We start from the raw sequence: 14925 nt of genomic DNA, 5'->3' as shown, positions 1-14925 counted from the left end.
TCAAAGAAAAAGTGTCAGGCAGTAACAGGTTAGCCCAGGCAGTACCAGTCTTCTGAACGACCTATAAGTGCTCATGACCACCTGAGAGTCCCAGCCCTTCCTCACCCAGTGAAGACATCTGTTCTACTCTGTTTCTCAGCTCAGAAGTCATTTGGAATCACTGACTTGAAACCTTACTGTCTAAATGTAGTCCAGAGCAGAGCAGCGTGCAGCCAGCACCGGGCCGGGGGAGGAAGGTCAGTGCCTGTGGGGACAGGCTAGTGGGTTCGTCTGGAATCCTGTCCGCTGTTGAGGAAAGGGCTCTGTGGCGTGTGCTGGGTTTGTGGTTATCATAATAACTAACATTTTGGAGTAATTACTACGTGCTAGTCATTGTCCTAAGTGCTTTATTTTTAACTCAGTTATAAGCAGTAATACTTGTGGCTTTTTGGCATGATACTTGGGAGGAGTGAAGATGAAAGTGGAATTCTGAGGTAGAAGAATAGATTGAAAAATACTATCTCAAACCTGAAAGAAACATTCATTTAAAAATGCATAAAATCTAGACTCATATGGTTCAGTGGTTGAGTGTCAACCTAGAAACCAGGAGGTCACAGTTCCATTCCCGGTCAGGGCACATGCCTGGTTTGGGGGCTTGATCCCCAGTAGGGATGGGGGCGCAGTGCAGGAGGCAGCCAATCAATGATTCTCTCTCATCATCAATATTTCTATCTCTCTCCCCCTCTCCCTTCCTCTCTGAAATCAATAAAAATATATTTAAAAATGCATAAAATCTAGCTATTTGCAAAATATTCTACCTAAAGTCTTCAAGTATTGGGCAGTTTGAAATATTGCCATTATTGTGTGTTATGTGCATGGATGTGTATAAATACCATGTCAGTATTAACAACCAAGAAAGTGGAGGCCGGGCTGCTGTTCTGCTTCTTTTGTTAAAAAAAAAAAAAAAAAAAAAAAAAAAAAAAAAAAAGCAGTTCGGAAAGAGGTACTTGGCATTTATGCTTTCAGAATTACCACTTTCCTTTTTGTCTGTCTGCTTTTGCTTGTTAAGGTCATTTGAAAGGGTCAGGTCACTGGTTCACCTCTGCCTCTGTTGTCAGAAAAAAACTCATTGCTGCTTCATGGAGGTTTTAATTCAAGGAGCTAGAGCTCCAGATGAGGCTCAGGAGCCTCGCTAGGAAGGCCTAGAAAAAGACACACGAGCCACTGTGCAGAGGACACTTCCTCTTGTTTTGGGACAGAGGTTGCAGAGATCACTTTTTAAAAAATATATATTCTATTGATTTTTTACAGAGAGGAAGGGAGAGGGATAGAGAGTTAGAAACATCAATGAGAGAGAAACATCCATCAGCTGCCTCCTGCACACCCCTTACTGGGGATGTGCCCGCAACCAAGGTACATGCCCTTGACCGGAATCGAACCTGGGACCCTTGAGTCTGCAGGCTGATGCTCTATCCACTGAGCTAAACTGGTTAGGGCTGCAGAGATCACGTTTATGAAGAAAATCAGGGAAGATGTCTTGACGATGAAGCAGCTAGGTTGACTGGGAGCAGTGCATATGGCAGGTCTTTTCAGTGACGTCCCTGAGAGCTGTGACTGGATGGACGTGCCGACCTCTCTGGGTTCTTCTAAAGCAGGGGTGGGGAACCATTTTCTGCCAAGCCTTATTTGGATATTTATAACATCATTCACAGGCCATACAAAATTATCAACTTAAAGATTAGCCTGCTATACTAGTATTTGGTAAAACATTTAATTAACTCACCCCTATTGTCTTGGCAGGGCCAGACCAAATGATTCTCACTGGCCAGATGTTCCCCACCCCGTTATAAAGGTTAACATGGACCGACCCATATGGCTTAGTGGTTGAACATGGACCTATGAACCAGGAGGTCACGGTTCGATTCCAGGTCAGGGCACATGCTCAGGTTGCTCGCTCAGTCCTCAGTGGGAGCGTGCAGGAGGCAGCCCATCAATGATTCTCTCTCTCCCTCTCCCTTCCTCTTAGAAATCAATAAAAAAAAATATATATTTTTTTAAAAAGCCTAACATGGAGCCCCGAGATGCATAAAAGAGTGTTTTTTCAGAGGTTATTTAGACGTCTGTGTTAGTTTTGATCTAGGGTGTGCTGGGAGAAAAGGAAGGATCTGAGGTGAGAGGTTCTGGCAGTGCAGTGGGTGGGCCAGGCCCGGGGGTTGGGCTGGCCTGGAGAGAGAATGAGGTTTCCAGAAGAGAAGAGGATGCAGCAAGGAAGCAAGGAGACTCTGGATACAACCCAGCTGCCGGACGGTTGCCTCGGCCAGCCCGGCACGGATGTGGATTGAACAGCGTGGTTCTCAGAGTTTGGGAGCTCTCCTTGAGTTACTGTGTAATATTATCGGCTAGGATGCAGTCAATGTAATACAGGGCTATTACGGTGAGTAAGAACGTCCAAGACTCAGTGTCCTCAGTGTTTGAGGCAATACAGATGGGTAGCATTGAGATGGTTTGGGAGGGCTGCCACACCCTACTCTTCCTCCTCCTCCCCCAGTGTTTCTGAATCCTGTCTTCACTATTAAAGAGAACAAGTCAACGTAAGTTTTAACCAGACTTCGTCTTCTTTCCGTAGTGTGCTCTCAGAGGACCAAGACAGTTACCTTTGTAATGTCACCTTGTTTAGGAAGGCAGTTGATGACTTCAGACACAAAGCCAGGGAAAACAAGTAAGATCATTATTTTTTCTTTGTTTTTTTTATTTTGTTAAATCACCTATACACTGGTGTGGACAATTTTGTTTTCCCCCCACGTTTAGATTCATTGTTCGTGATTTCCAGTATAATGAAGAGGAGATGAAAGCAGACAAAGAAGAAATGAACAGGCTTTCTACTGACAAGAAGAAGCAATTTGTATGTGTTCTTAACATTTAGCAGTAGCCTTGTTAAACAGAAGAAAACCTGATGTTGCTTTTATTTGATTTAAGAAAGCAAAGCTCCCATTTTGCTTTTAAGACATTTGATTTTAAGTATTTTTTCTATTAAATAAGCAGAATGAGTTTTTTCTAAAGCTGAGATTTGTGAGTGGTTATCTTAAAATACATACCTAAAATTAATTACTCCCATTTAATCGATATCAGAAATTAATTTTAAATGCAGAGTTTTGATTGGAACCCCTGTGGTGGAAGCGTTATTTAAGTAGTAACTTTCCTTTCCAGTAAGACTTTTTCTTTTCTTGAGGCAAATGTTTTTAATGCCACAATATTTTACTGAAGCAATTTATTGAAATCATTGGAGAATTGTTATGTTCTAGGCAAAATGGGAACAGGAATGGATTTGGTGTCCACTTTCTTGCCATCTTCAAATACAGGACTATTGTGAAGACCAAAAGATTGTGAGGAAGGGGAGACGTGACTAGTGAAAAGGTGTTTCTCTTGTAATGAAAGAGAAAAGAAAAGCAAATTTCATTTAAAGTTATTTCTAAGAACTTTATAAACCATATTATCTTAGTTGGAAGAAAACTAACCCTAACCAAGTAATAGCTAAGCAAACCAATTGGTTCATCTAATTCCTACTTGCCATTTTCAAGACCAGATTTGTGGTAATTTTTTCCCTCTTTTATAGGGACCACTTGTGCGGTGGCTGAAAGTGAATTTCAGTGAAGCATTTATTGCATGGATTCATGTGAAAGCATTGAGGGTTTTTGTAGAGTCTGTTTTAAGGTAAAGAAAGTTAATTGAGAAACATGGGTATGAAGAGCTTATAGATGCCTTTATATTGGACCCCTTTATTATATCACACAGCCCAGTCATAGGAAATGGGCTTGTAGAAACCAAAGGGCCAGTCGTGAGGAGAGGCTGTCGGTGTCATCCAGCTATTGATTGTGTGTTAGTCGTGTCTCTTAACACTGGGTTTAGGACCAGAGCTCCCTGCTGCTATGCTCTCAGAGTCTCTTCTCATGTGTTTAAGCCAAACATAGATTATACAATATTAGCCAATGTTTGTTTAAAAGAAGATCTTTCAGATATTTACATGTACACAGTATACTAATGACTTATATGAAATCATTGTTTCATTTAACCTATAATATTTAATATTTTGACATAAAATCTAAATCATCTTGTGATCCTGTGTACATGTTACTCCTATTAGAAATTGTTATAGACATACCTGCAGCTATGCTATTTTAAAATTACTTGGAATTTTCAAAGTAGATGTGAGTAATCTCATTGTTTATCTTGAAAGTATTTACTAAGTTTACACATTATCACTATTTTATTCATAGATTTCCTTAAAAATTAAAGAGTAATTAAAGTAATTCCTAATAGATAATTGGCTCTCATTTTAAAGAAAAATACCTAGTGGACAATGAGGACCAGAGAAGGCTTGAGTTTCTATGTATATTAGTTGAACTTGTAAAATGAGGTACCATCTCCCCATTAGCTGTGATTAAAGAAGAGTATGAAAATACTTGCTTTCACAATAAAGTCTATGTGTGTGTTTGTGTTACATAATATATTTTTGCTTCCTTACAAGGTATGGCTTGCCAGTGAACTTCCAAGCAATGCTACTTCAGCCCAATAAGAAAACAATGAAGAAACTAAGAGAAGTATTATATGAATTGTATAAACATCTAGATAGCAGTGCAGCAGCGATCATTGATGTAAGTACTTATTAGATAGCCTTGGAGAATAAGAACTGGAATGAATTTCAGAAAAAATTGGAAAAGATAGACAGAAAAGGGATAGTGAATATCATGTTACCCATTTTTTAGAAGTTATTTCTAAGTACTTTTGAGATTCTCAGTTAATTGTTTGATAAACATAGCCAGTAATTTACCTTGTTTACCCTGTTTTATACTAGTTAGAACTGGGAATGCTAAAAGCCAATAATTATCTTGCTTTAAACCAGATGGTCATAGTTGCAGAAATACAGAACCAACCAGTGATACTAGTTATTTACAAAAATTATAATTCTTTTCTTGCAGAGAAGAAAATTAGTAGTTATTTTAACTTTATTTGGTAGAAGTAATGAGTTAATAGATGAGCATTGTAAAGCAAATTGTTTTTCTAAAATGGTATGTGTTTATTTCATCTTTTAAATAGAAAATAAAGCACATGTGTTTTTGTCATTGTTTAAAATTGTAGTGGGCTTTTATATTTTTTATTTCAAATATTTTGATTTTTTTACCCCTCTTTAGGATGGTAAATCTCACATGTGTATTAGTTAGAACCTATGAAAATCAAGGTTTTTTTGATAGAAAGTGCAAGAAATGACCGTCTGCATTTTCATGGAATTGTCTATAAAATAGGTCTAAATATTTGCTACATAATTTCCTAACAGTAAATTCTTATAACATGCATTTGTAATTTATGATATCTTTAAAACAAAGCTTCGCTTATTTTATCCAATACTTTATTTTCTTTTATCCTGGAAACTCAATACTCCAAGCCTGAGATTTAAAAACAGTTCTTTACAGTGTGCATAAAAAGGGCTGGCAGGACCAGGTAGACACACAGGCTTTGGAGTCACAACAGGCTTGACGTTTGGCCTGACTGCGCTGTTTCCTAGGGCAAGTCAACCTTTCTGAGGTGGTTTCCTCATTTGCAAAATGAAGATGATAATGCCTACCTCAAATTAAATGAGCAGAAATGCATAAACTTAGTTCAGAGGAGGTGTTTAATAGACGGTACATGGTAATACTTTACTTCTTTGTTTGCATTCTGTAAGTACATAATCGAGCACTTTGTCTGATTTCCATAGGCGCCTATGGATATCCCAGGCTTAAACCTGAGTCAGCAGGAATACTACCCCTATGTATACTACAAGATCGATTGCAACTTGCTGGAATTCAAGTGAAAACGAGCTCCTCCCAGACAGCCCTGTCCTTGTGTTGGTGTATGCTAACAGAAATAGGCTGAAGTATGGCAGTGCTTTTAACTCTATTGCCCTTTGCTTGCTTCTGACCCTTTTCCTAGGTGAATTCTCCCATCGTGGTCCATTTCCAAACATTTTCCTTTAAAAGAAAAATGTATGTCTTGTTTCTTTTTATTGATCAGGTCTGTAAATGTGTACTAAAAAAATCAGAGTCTATTTATAAACAGAATAGTTTATTTAAAGAGGTCTTTCCTCACAATGTTGTGATATGCGTAATTCCATTTGTTACTGTTGTGCACAGAAGCCTTGTTTACAAGGGAATGGTGTAAACATGTATGCCATTTTGCTCCCTGTGTTTAGTAGACATAACTGTTTAATAGTTACTGAATCGTGATGTAAAGACATGTGACAATATTCAGGTATGTGCTTTCTCAATGTTTCAAATGAAATCTCGGAGCTTTGTTGACATCCACAGGAGAGAATAAAATTACCTGTGCAAAGCTGTATGTGGCGTGCGTACCTTCAGATTACAGTTCAGCTTGAGAGTTTAATGACGGATCAGAGCTCACTTGCTGTGCCACTTTCAGGATGGGCATTTACCTTTGGACACTAGACTCATAGTTCTCAAATCATTAGGAAGTAGGGCCGATTATGAATAAAGTATAGCAAAACTGCAGCTTTAGTCACTTGTTTTGTCTAAGTATTTTACACATTTTAAAGTTCTATAATTATAAAAGCCTTTATTTTGACATTTATGACATAGTCTGAAGATAGAAGCATTGCTAGCCTTAGTGCACGACTTAGTTTAGCATCGTTAGAGCTTTTAAACGAGGGTTTTGTGGCAGAGCTGCCCTTCCTGTGCCCTTACCACCTAGTTAAGTGGGAGAAAGAAGTTTACATTTCATTTTAAGGGCATTTATAAACGATCCTATTTTCTCTAGAAAATTAGTCTCCAAGATCTTTGTATTTCAAAATTAATTGTTAACTTCAAACTATATAGACTTCTATAAGTAAAACATGAGAGATGATGCCTGCTCCCTCCACAGCCCTCCCTGCCCTCCCCACCTTCCCACCCCCAGCCAATTGCTTCTTCCCAAGGGAGTTTATGTATGTATTCTTCCAGGCCTTTTTTTTTTTTTTTATCTCCACAGCATATGTCACACACAGATACATGCATGTGCACACACACACACACACACACGCGCACACAGTTTATTTTTAAACAAAAATAAGAGCATATTGCACATACTCTGTCACCTTTTTTCTTACTAGTATACCCAAGATAACCGTACGTGTCCGTGTACCTAGAGCTACCTCATTCTTTAACCAGCTGTGTGGTTTTCCCTCATGTGTTTGTGCCATAATACAGCTGACGGGATGGCTGTCAGCTTGTATTAGTTTTCGCTACTGCTTTAGTAAACATCTGGCACAGATGTCTTTGTTTCCTTCTATTAGTATTTCTGTAAGAGATCCTGGAAGCAGATTGGAAGGTGTGTATGCTTACATTTTGACACATACTACCAAGTCATCCATTAATGTTCATTGAAAACCTGTTTGGAATGCAGATTTTATTTTCAGTTTTCCTTCGGATAAGAGGAAGCTGAAAAGTTTTGCCGTTGATATAAAATTCTGGTTCTGTTTCTTACGAGTATTCTTTGAGTCTTAGGATCTGTAAAAGGAATATAATCTCTATCATGGGCAATGTGTTTTGCTGATTAAAAGATTTGTAGGCCTACGCAATATTTAAGGTTTGATTTAGACTTTAATATTATCCTGATAGGAGTAGGTAGAATTGTATCAAGTCTAAAATCCCAGCATAGGTCTGGAACTACGGGACTTCCGCTATGACTTTTCTCAGGGACGCAGTCCAGCGGAGTGGCTGAGTGTAGCTCTGGAGCCAGAGCCCAGCTCTGCCACGGAACAGCTCTGTGGTCTCCACGCTCGGTCCCTCCTTCACGGCCTAGAGATCCCCCTCTCACAGGGCTGCTGTGCTGGGGAGGCAAATTCCCAAACGCACATAGAGAACTTAGAAAGGTGCCTGGTAAGTGCTTGAAACATGGACTTACAATCCTGGAGGAGTGCTGGTCGCTCCTCGTTCACGAGTGTGTGATCTGGAATTTCATGGCCCGGGACACTGTGGAGTCTGAAGACCAGAAAGAAGTAATTGTGGGGGCGGGCAAGGTGAATAACAGAGCTTGTGTCTGTAACATAACATTAAAGCAGTTTGAGTGTCTCCGAGCTCAGTTGTGGTGGATTATTTACGTTGTTACTGGCAGCTCCCTTTCCTGGGAAGGGGCTGTTTCATCGCTGGCCTTGCATTGTGACGAATCTACTGGTTCTCTAGGGTAGAGCTGAGACCCTTCAGCTGGTGTGCACACCCACCACCTCGTCCCTTCCCTGTTCATGGTGGGAGGACTGCTGGTCCCCATTCTACTCTGCAGGGGCCGAGGGTCAAAGAAGTGAAGGGATTTCTTTGTTAAAACTCACAAAATTTGAGTCGGAATTAGAACTTGAACCTCAAAGTTCTGACTGCTGAGATCATTCCTTGGCACCATGTCTCCTGCCCTCCACTAGGTACTTACTGTGTAAGTGAGCCAAACGCATTCCATAACCAGAGTTTACGTTAGTGATGTGGAGAAGACATTGGGCCCAGCCGGTGTTGCTCAGTGGTTGAGCATCGACCTATGAACCAGGAGGTCATGATTTGATCCCTGGTCAGGGCACATGCCTGAGTTGCAGGCTTGATCCCCAGTAGGTGGCATGCAGGAGGCAGCCAATCGATGATGTCCCTGTCATTGATGTTTCTATTCCTCTGCCTTTCTCAAAAAAAAATCAATAAAAACATTTTAAGAGAAGAAAAGACATTGGGCCAGGTGCTCAGTGTTGAGCATTGGCCTGTGGACCCAAGGGTCATGGGTTCGATCCCTGGCCCCGGTCAGGGCGTGTGTGGGAGGCAACTAATCGATGGGTTTCTCTCACATCAATGTTTCTTTCTCTCCCCCTTCCACTCTCTCTAAAAAAAAAAAAAAAAGGAAAAATATCCTCTGGTGAGGATTAAAAAGAAGACATTGGGTGTGTATCTTGAGATATTAAGTTGTGTAGGTGTTTGGCAGGAACCCGGGAGCCCCGAACATTTTGTCACCGATGGGCAAGGATGTCTAGGTGTTGCATACTAATTTCAGTAGCCTGACTTACTCAACCACGAACATTTCCCTGCCTCTGATAGTACCTGCTGGAGTTGCTCTGAAGCAGACACTGTGGTCTGGTGGAACATAATCCATATGGCTTTTTGAATGAGCACAAATCAAGTACCTTTAAAGTAATATCTATATAATAAAAGCCTAGGCGACCCTTACAGTGGGACAACCAGAATGACCGGTCACTATGATGTGCACTGACCATCAGGGGGCAGACGCTCAACGCAGGAGCTACCCCCTGGTGGTCAGTGCGCTCCCACTGGGGGAGCACCACTCAGCCAGAAGCCGGGCTCACAGCTGGTGAGCACAGCGGCATTAAAAAGAGGAGGGGAGAGGGAGAGAGAGAGGAATGTCAATGATGAGAGAATCATTGATCGGCTGCCTCCTGCATGCCCCACACCGGGAATCTAACCCACAACCTAGTTTTAGACCAAAAAAAGGTTGGGGGTGGTGGGGAGAGATAAATTGTATGTACAACACTACCTGAACTTGAAAGCATTTGTTTAACCAGAGGATGAACAGAAATGATCAGAATATTAAATCCAAAGAGCAGCTTTCGTGTACTTCACCATTTCCTGGTGTGGAGAGTTCTGTGACAGGTCGTCCATCATTTATCTTTTCACCAATACAACTGGCCAGGTTTCATATTTAACTATCTAGGTACATATTTGGGTCGATTTTCCAAGTAATTATGCCTTGGTACAGGGTTTAATGTTACTGGAAGCATAAAGTAACTTGTGTTTTAAAATAAAAATTGACTTTTGTGCACGGGTACTGATTTTACCGCAAGAGGGCACTGTGGTGCCACGAAAAGCAAGCAGGTAGTTTTCCCCCTGCCCCTCCTCATGGTTTGGTGATGAAATACAGTCAATGTAGAGAAATCCATTCTGATTTGGAATGTTTTGTTAGAAGTGTTTATTGACATAAAGTTCTCAGAAAATGGTAGACGACTCATTCATTCTGTGACTTAATCCAGCGTGTGTGTGTGTGTGTGTGTGTGTAGAACCCAAACACCTTTCAGATGACTTGTGCCAACCAGTGACAAAATTCCCACATGTCAAACAAAGGTAAAATGAAAAAAGTAAAGATACATGTCCACATGTCCATCTCTGGGTGTGCATACATAGATAAATAAGCACGTATTCAGCCAATAGTTACTGAGGACAAACTAGGGACCAGGCCTTGATTTAGGTCCTGGACACATGCTGCTGAGCAGTAAGGAGGCACAGTGGCTAGTGGCGCCTGCCTTGGACAGGGCAGGTAGTTGGTCACATTGGAGTCATGAGCCCCATAACTTGAGTTTCCAATATGCCGCGTGTCCTTTGGCGTCATTTGTTCCTCTAACTGGAAGAGCCAGCCTGGCTCCTAGTCACTCTGCTCTCCAGGTTTAATTTCCCCACGAGTCTGAGACACGAGGAGAGGAGAGGTTGCTTTCTGAACCACTGAGGATGTGCCTCGGTCGGCTGCCCAGACAGCTGTCTTTCTCTCTGGTCACAGAAGACAACTACACGTACTCTGTGCCTTTGTGTATGAGGGTGAATGGGGTGCGATACTGAAAGACCCAAAGCTGTTTCTGATGGAAAATATTGACTCAGCGGGACTGAAAACACAGCTGTGCGGTTCTGACGGCAGCGTCATTTCTGCTGTCAGTGCTCCCTGAGAGCACGTTGTGTGCGGCCGTTTGCTGGGCCAGGCTCTGTAGGGAGGCAGCAAGGAGACGCTCAGCACAGGATCTTGAACCTTAGTTGTCTCTGTTGACTGTTAGGAGTTTAGGAGGTTCAGATAATAATGAACAGTTCCAGTCTCTGACAAGAAGCCTAGTGCCGTACTGGGGCCCTGGGAAAGAGGCAGGCTGTATACGGAAGGGTAGCACCTTGTCTTGGGTTGTTTTCATCAGTGATAGGTGGCAGGGATCTTACCTCTTCCTCCAGGCCAGTGGCGCCGCTGGGCACTGCAGGACAACCGGCCAAGGGGGGAGGGAGTGTAGCCAGTGCTCTAGCTTCTCCCCTTTCCCTGCTCTTGGCTCACGGGGTGTCTCTCACCCTTGGCGTTCAGGCCCTCAAGCACCCAGGGGCCCTCCTTCCCTCCTCCACTCCCAGCCCCCCTCCCCCCAGTCTGCTGGCAGCCTCCAACGGGCCTCCCTGTCCCCCTCCCTGCTCACCTTTCCTTCACCCTGTTGCTGATGGAAACAGGATTCTTTCACGGTATCGTGGGAAACGCATTTCAAGGATGCATGCATTGTGGCAGGAGGCGGTACTGTGGCGAAAGTTACGGGAGCGAAAACAAAGACTGTCCCCAGGTGCCCGCTGGCCTGGCTCCATCTCACTTGGAAAGGAGTGCAGCCTCTGAGCGGACGGCCCACACTTGTCCTCACCGATCCCAGGAGAGGGGCCAGGGCCCAGGGATGCTGTGCCATTATCCCTAGTCTGGCTTAGCCTCTGTTCCCGGCTGCGCTGGCCTGCGTCTCACTGCCCCGGCCGCACGGCTGCCACCCAGGCTGGATGGCGAGGATGAGCCAATGAATGAACAAACCCCAAGCCTTCGTTAAGCTTTGATTCTATCTCCTTGGGTTTGGGAAGGAGTAAGCTTTCTTTCAAACTACCCCCCAATCTCTTTCCTGGCACATCGAGGGCTTGCGCTGGGCCCATTCCCTGCACCATCTTAGCCTCTGCGCATGCCTCGTAGAGGAATTTCCCCAGTACCATTCCCCCACCCCCAAACCCCCAGGATTCCTCCCTCTGCAGGGCGGGGAGGCGGGGCGGGCACAGAGAGAGGCTGATCCCCTTGGCGGCAATGCAGCTGTCCCGTCCCCGGAGTGTCTGGACGCTGTAGCTTCCTAGTCAATCAGGCTTAGGGCCTTCTCTTTGGTTAATAACTAACTAGCTGCCCCCAACCACCCTGGCACCACCGACAGGAATGCCAAGGCCCTGCTCACATCCCAAGGCCCCCCACTCCTCTTTTTCTCCCAGAAAAGGGTCCCTTTGTCCAAATTGGAATTTTTCCTTTATTTTTTGAAATTTGAATTTGCCTCTCTGTGTCTTTTCTACAAGTCGAATACTGTTTAATACTCGTTTTTCACTTGGACCAGAGTCTCTTTGATGGGGGAACTGACCACGGGGTGATGGTTGTGAATGCTCCCAGGGCTGGTCTGCTTTTCTCTCCTGCCTCCAGGAGCTGCCCCATCTGCCAGGTTTTAATCTGTGCTTGCTTTCTTTTTTTAAAAAATATATTTTTATTGATTTCAGAGAGGAAGGGAGAGAGATCATTGATTGGCTGCCTCCTGCACCCTGCTGGGGATTGAGCTTGCAACCCAAGCATGTGCCCTGACTGGGAATCAGACCATGACCTCCTGGTTCATAGGTCAATGCTCAACCACTGAGCCACGCCAGCTGGGCCTTTGCTTCTTCTTCTTCTTTTTTTTTTTTTTTTTTTTTTTAAAGAGGAAGGGATGGCTTCTTTTTAAAAATATATATATTTTATTGATTTTTTACAGAGAGGAAGGGAGAGAGAGAGAGTTAGAAACATTGATGAGAGAGAAACATCCATCAGCTGTCTCCTGCACACCCCCTGCTGGGTATGTACCTGCAACCAAGGTACATGCCCTTGACCGGAATCGAACCTGGGATCCTTTAGTCCGCAGGCTGATGCTCTATCCACTGAGCCAAACCAGTTAGGGCTGCTTCTTATTTTTATAATGAACAGCTTCAAACTGCTACAGCCTTTTCCTGGGAGACCAGTGGCTGTGACCTCCACTCATTAACAGAAGAAATGTAAATCTGTCATTAAATTCTTGCTACTCAACCTCTCTGTGGCCTCTGCCTCTAAAGTCATTTGAGGTGTTCATTTGTCTCAGCTATTACGGCTCCCTCCCGTTCTTCCAGAGGAAATAGCATTGGGATATAGGAATTGGGAAGTGTTAGTGTACCACTCTGGAACAGGGCTGTGTAATCAGGTACTGATGTTGAAAGGAAATGTCAAATTTTCCACAGTCATAGCTTTCCAGCTTTTCATTGGCTGCTTGCCCTTGCGTCAGGGTTTCTTTTCTAAAATACTTGATCTGGAAGGCTCTTATCTGCACACCAGGCACACAGCGGCAGTTCCTCCGGCCGGGGAGTCAGCTCTGCAGCTCTGATGAGGTGCAGCGTTGTCCTGGTTTAACCAGCCTCCAGAACCCACCGAATCCCACATGAAACTTGTAAAGCCACAGAAACACTTACTGGGCTCCTCTTCTTTTTCTCTTTCTTAAATGCCATTGTTTAACTTATTTTTATGCTTTTTTTGTTTTCTAGTTTCCCCTCCTATTCTCTGCTTCTTAATTTTATACGATATATATATATATATATATATATATATATATATATATATATATATATATATATATATATATATTTTTTTTTTTTTTTAACACTCAGGTAGTCTTCACCTGGGTAATTCCTTCTGTTTATTTTTTTCTTCCCTCCACCCCCTTCATTTCAGAACCCCTTTCCAACAAACCTGCTTTTTCTCCTGGGAGGATTGCAGTTTAAAAGAAAGCAGGGGGTGTGCAGCCATGTCAAATATTTTCTGAAGTTGAGAGGGAGAATGCTAGACCCTGCAATCAGGCAGCGTATCAGTCAGAGTTCTCCAGGAGAAGAAAACCAATGGGAGATCTACGTATGGGATTTTTATAATGAACTGGCTCATAGGATCATGGAGGCTGCAAAGTCCAAAATATCTGGAGCCAGTAGCCCACTTTGAGACTAAAGTCCAGAAGCTGCTATAGAACCAGGAAGAGTTGATGTCCCAGATCAAAGGCCATCGGAATTCTCCCTTACTTGGAGGATGGATGTGGGTGGGCCTTCAACTGATTGGACGAGGCCCACCCACATCAGGGAGGGCAATCTGCTCACTCAACTCCATCAATTTAAATGTTATTCTCCTCCCAAAACACCCTCACAGAAACACCCAGAATAATGTTTGACCACCTATCTGGGCACCCCGTGGCCCAGTCAGGTTGACACATCAAATCAACTCATCACAGGCAGCACTTGCTTTCTCAGTCACCACGCATCATTCCTGGGTTTGGGGGTTATTGGTTATTTGTTGTTGGATATATACAGAAGCTGAACCAAGAGAAAAAACTGAAATCTGCGTTCAGAGCTGTGACATTGTGTTTTTTTTTTTTTTAAGTTTTTTGTCACCTTGGTTTTGCATTCTGGTCGTGTACCCTTTTACCATGTGCTCTTTTTACTGGTCTCTGGTCAACCGTCTCCCATTCCCCACAGGAATCGTTCCAAATGTCCCCATTTCTCAAGGTCCCGTCCCAACTCCTGCCCCTTTGCTCTCTGCCTAAGATCAGCCCTCCTCTTTCCCAGTGGGAGAGACTTGAGATTCAGAGAGGTGAGTGACTTTGCCTAAGGTCACAGCTATTGAATGGTCAAACTGGGATTTAACTGGAGGCAACTGGGCTTGTTACTCCTGGGAAGCTACTGCAGTGGTTCTCAACCTTGGCTGCACATTAGAATCACCTGGGAATCTTCTTAAAATCCTGATTTTAAAGTCATTCCGGAGGATGAGGTCCAGAAATCAGGATTTTAAAAAGATTCCCAGGTGATTCTAACGTGCAGCCAAGGTTGAGAACCACTGAGCTACGGGGTGCTCATGCCACGAGCTGAACGCCCTCGTTTTCCAGCACCTCCAGGCTGCTGTGCCTCTGCCCTCCCATTTCTGGGAAGGTGTGTCCTCCTACCAGCGTTTCCCTGCCCCTTCCGAAGGCAACACTCTACTCTGCTCCAGTCTTACCGCCCAGCGCCCGCCTCCTGGTGCATAGGTCTCCGGCACTGTTTGTACTCCTATCATTTTCTCCTCTTCCCGGTTTATTTTTTCTCGTTATATCTGTGTTAT

At 43.4% G+C, this 14925-nt stretch overlaps 1 protein-coding gene across 2 annotated transcripts in view; it reads left to right on the top strand.

Annotated features, from left to right (window-relative positions):
* ATP6V1C1 (ATPase H+ transporting V1 subunit C1) overlaps positions 1 to 6349 on the top strand; it is a 36561-nt gene extending 30212 nt beyond the window's left edge. For both annotated transcript variants that reach the window (XM_059672003.1, XM_059672004.1), the window contains 5 exons: positions 2606 to 2698; positions 2788 to 2881; positions 3593 to 3690; positions 4505 to 4631; positions 5732 to 6349. In XM_059672003.1, coding sequence (XP_059527986.1) covers positions 2606 to 2698; positions 2788 to 2881; positions 3593 to 3690; positions 4505 to 4631; positions 5732 to 5827 — 508 coding nt within the window. In that variant the 3' untranslated portion in view covers positions 5828 to 6349. The remainder of the gene's footprint in view (positions 1 to 2605; positions 2699 to 2787; positions 2882 to 3592; positions 3691 to 4504; positions 4632 to 5731) is intronic.
* The last annotated feature ends 8576 nt before the right edge of the window (positions 6350 to 14925 follow it).

The sequence above is a fragment of the Myotis daubentonii genome, chromosome 17 (genome assembly GCF_963259705.1).
Source record: "Myotis daubentonii chromosome 17, mMyoDau2.1, whole genome shotgun sequence".
NCBI classification, from domain to species: domain Eukaryota; kingdom Metazoa; phylum Chordata; class Mammalia; order Chiroptera; family Vespertilionidae; genus Myotis; species Myotis daubentonii.
Note: the sequence above shows the minus strand (reverse complement) of the source record. Positions and strands in the feature narration are given on the sequence as shown.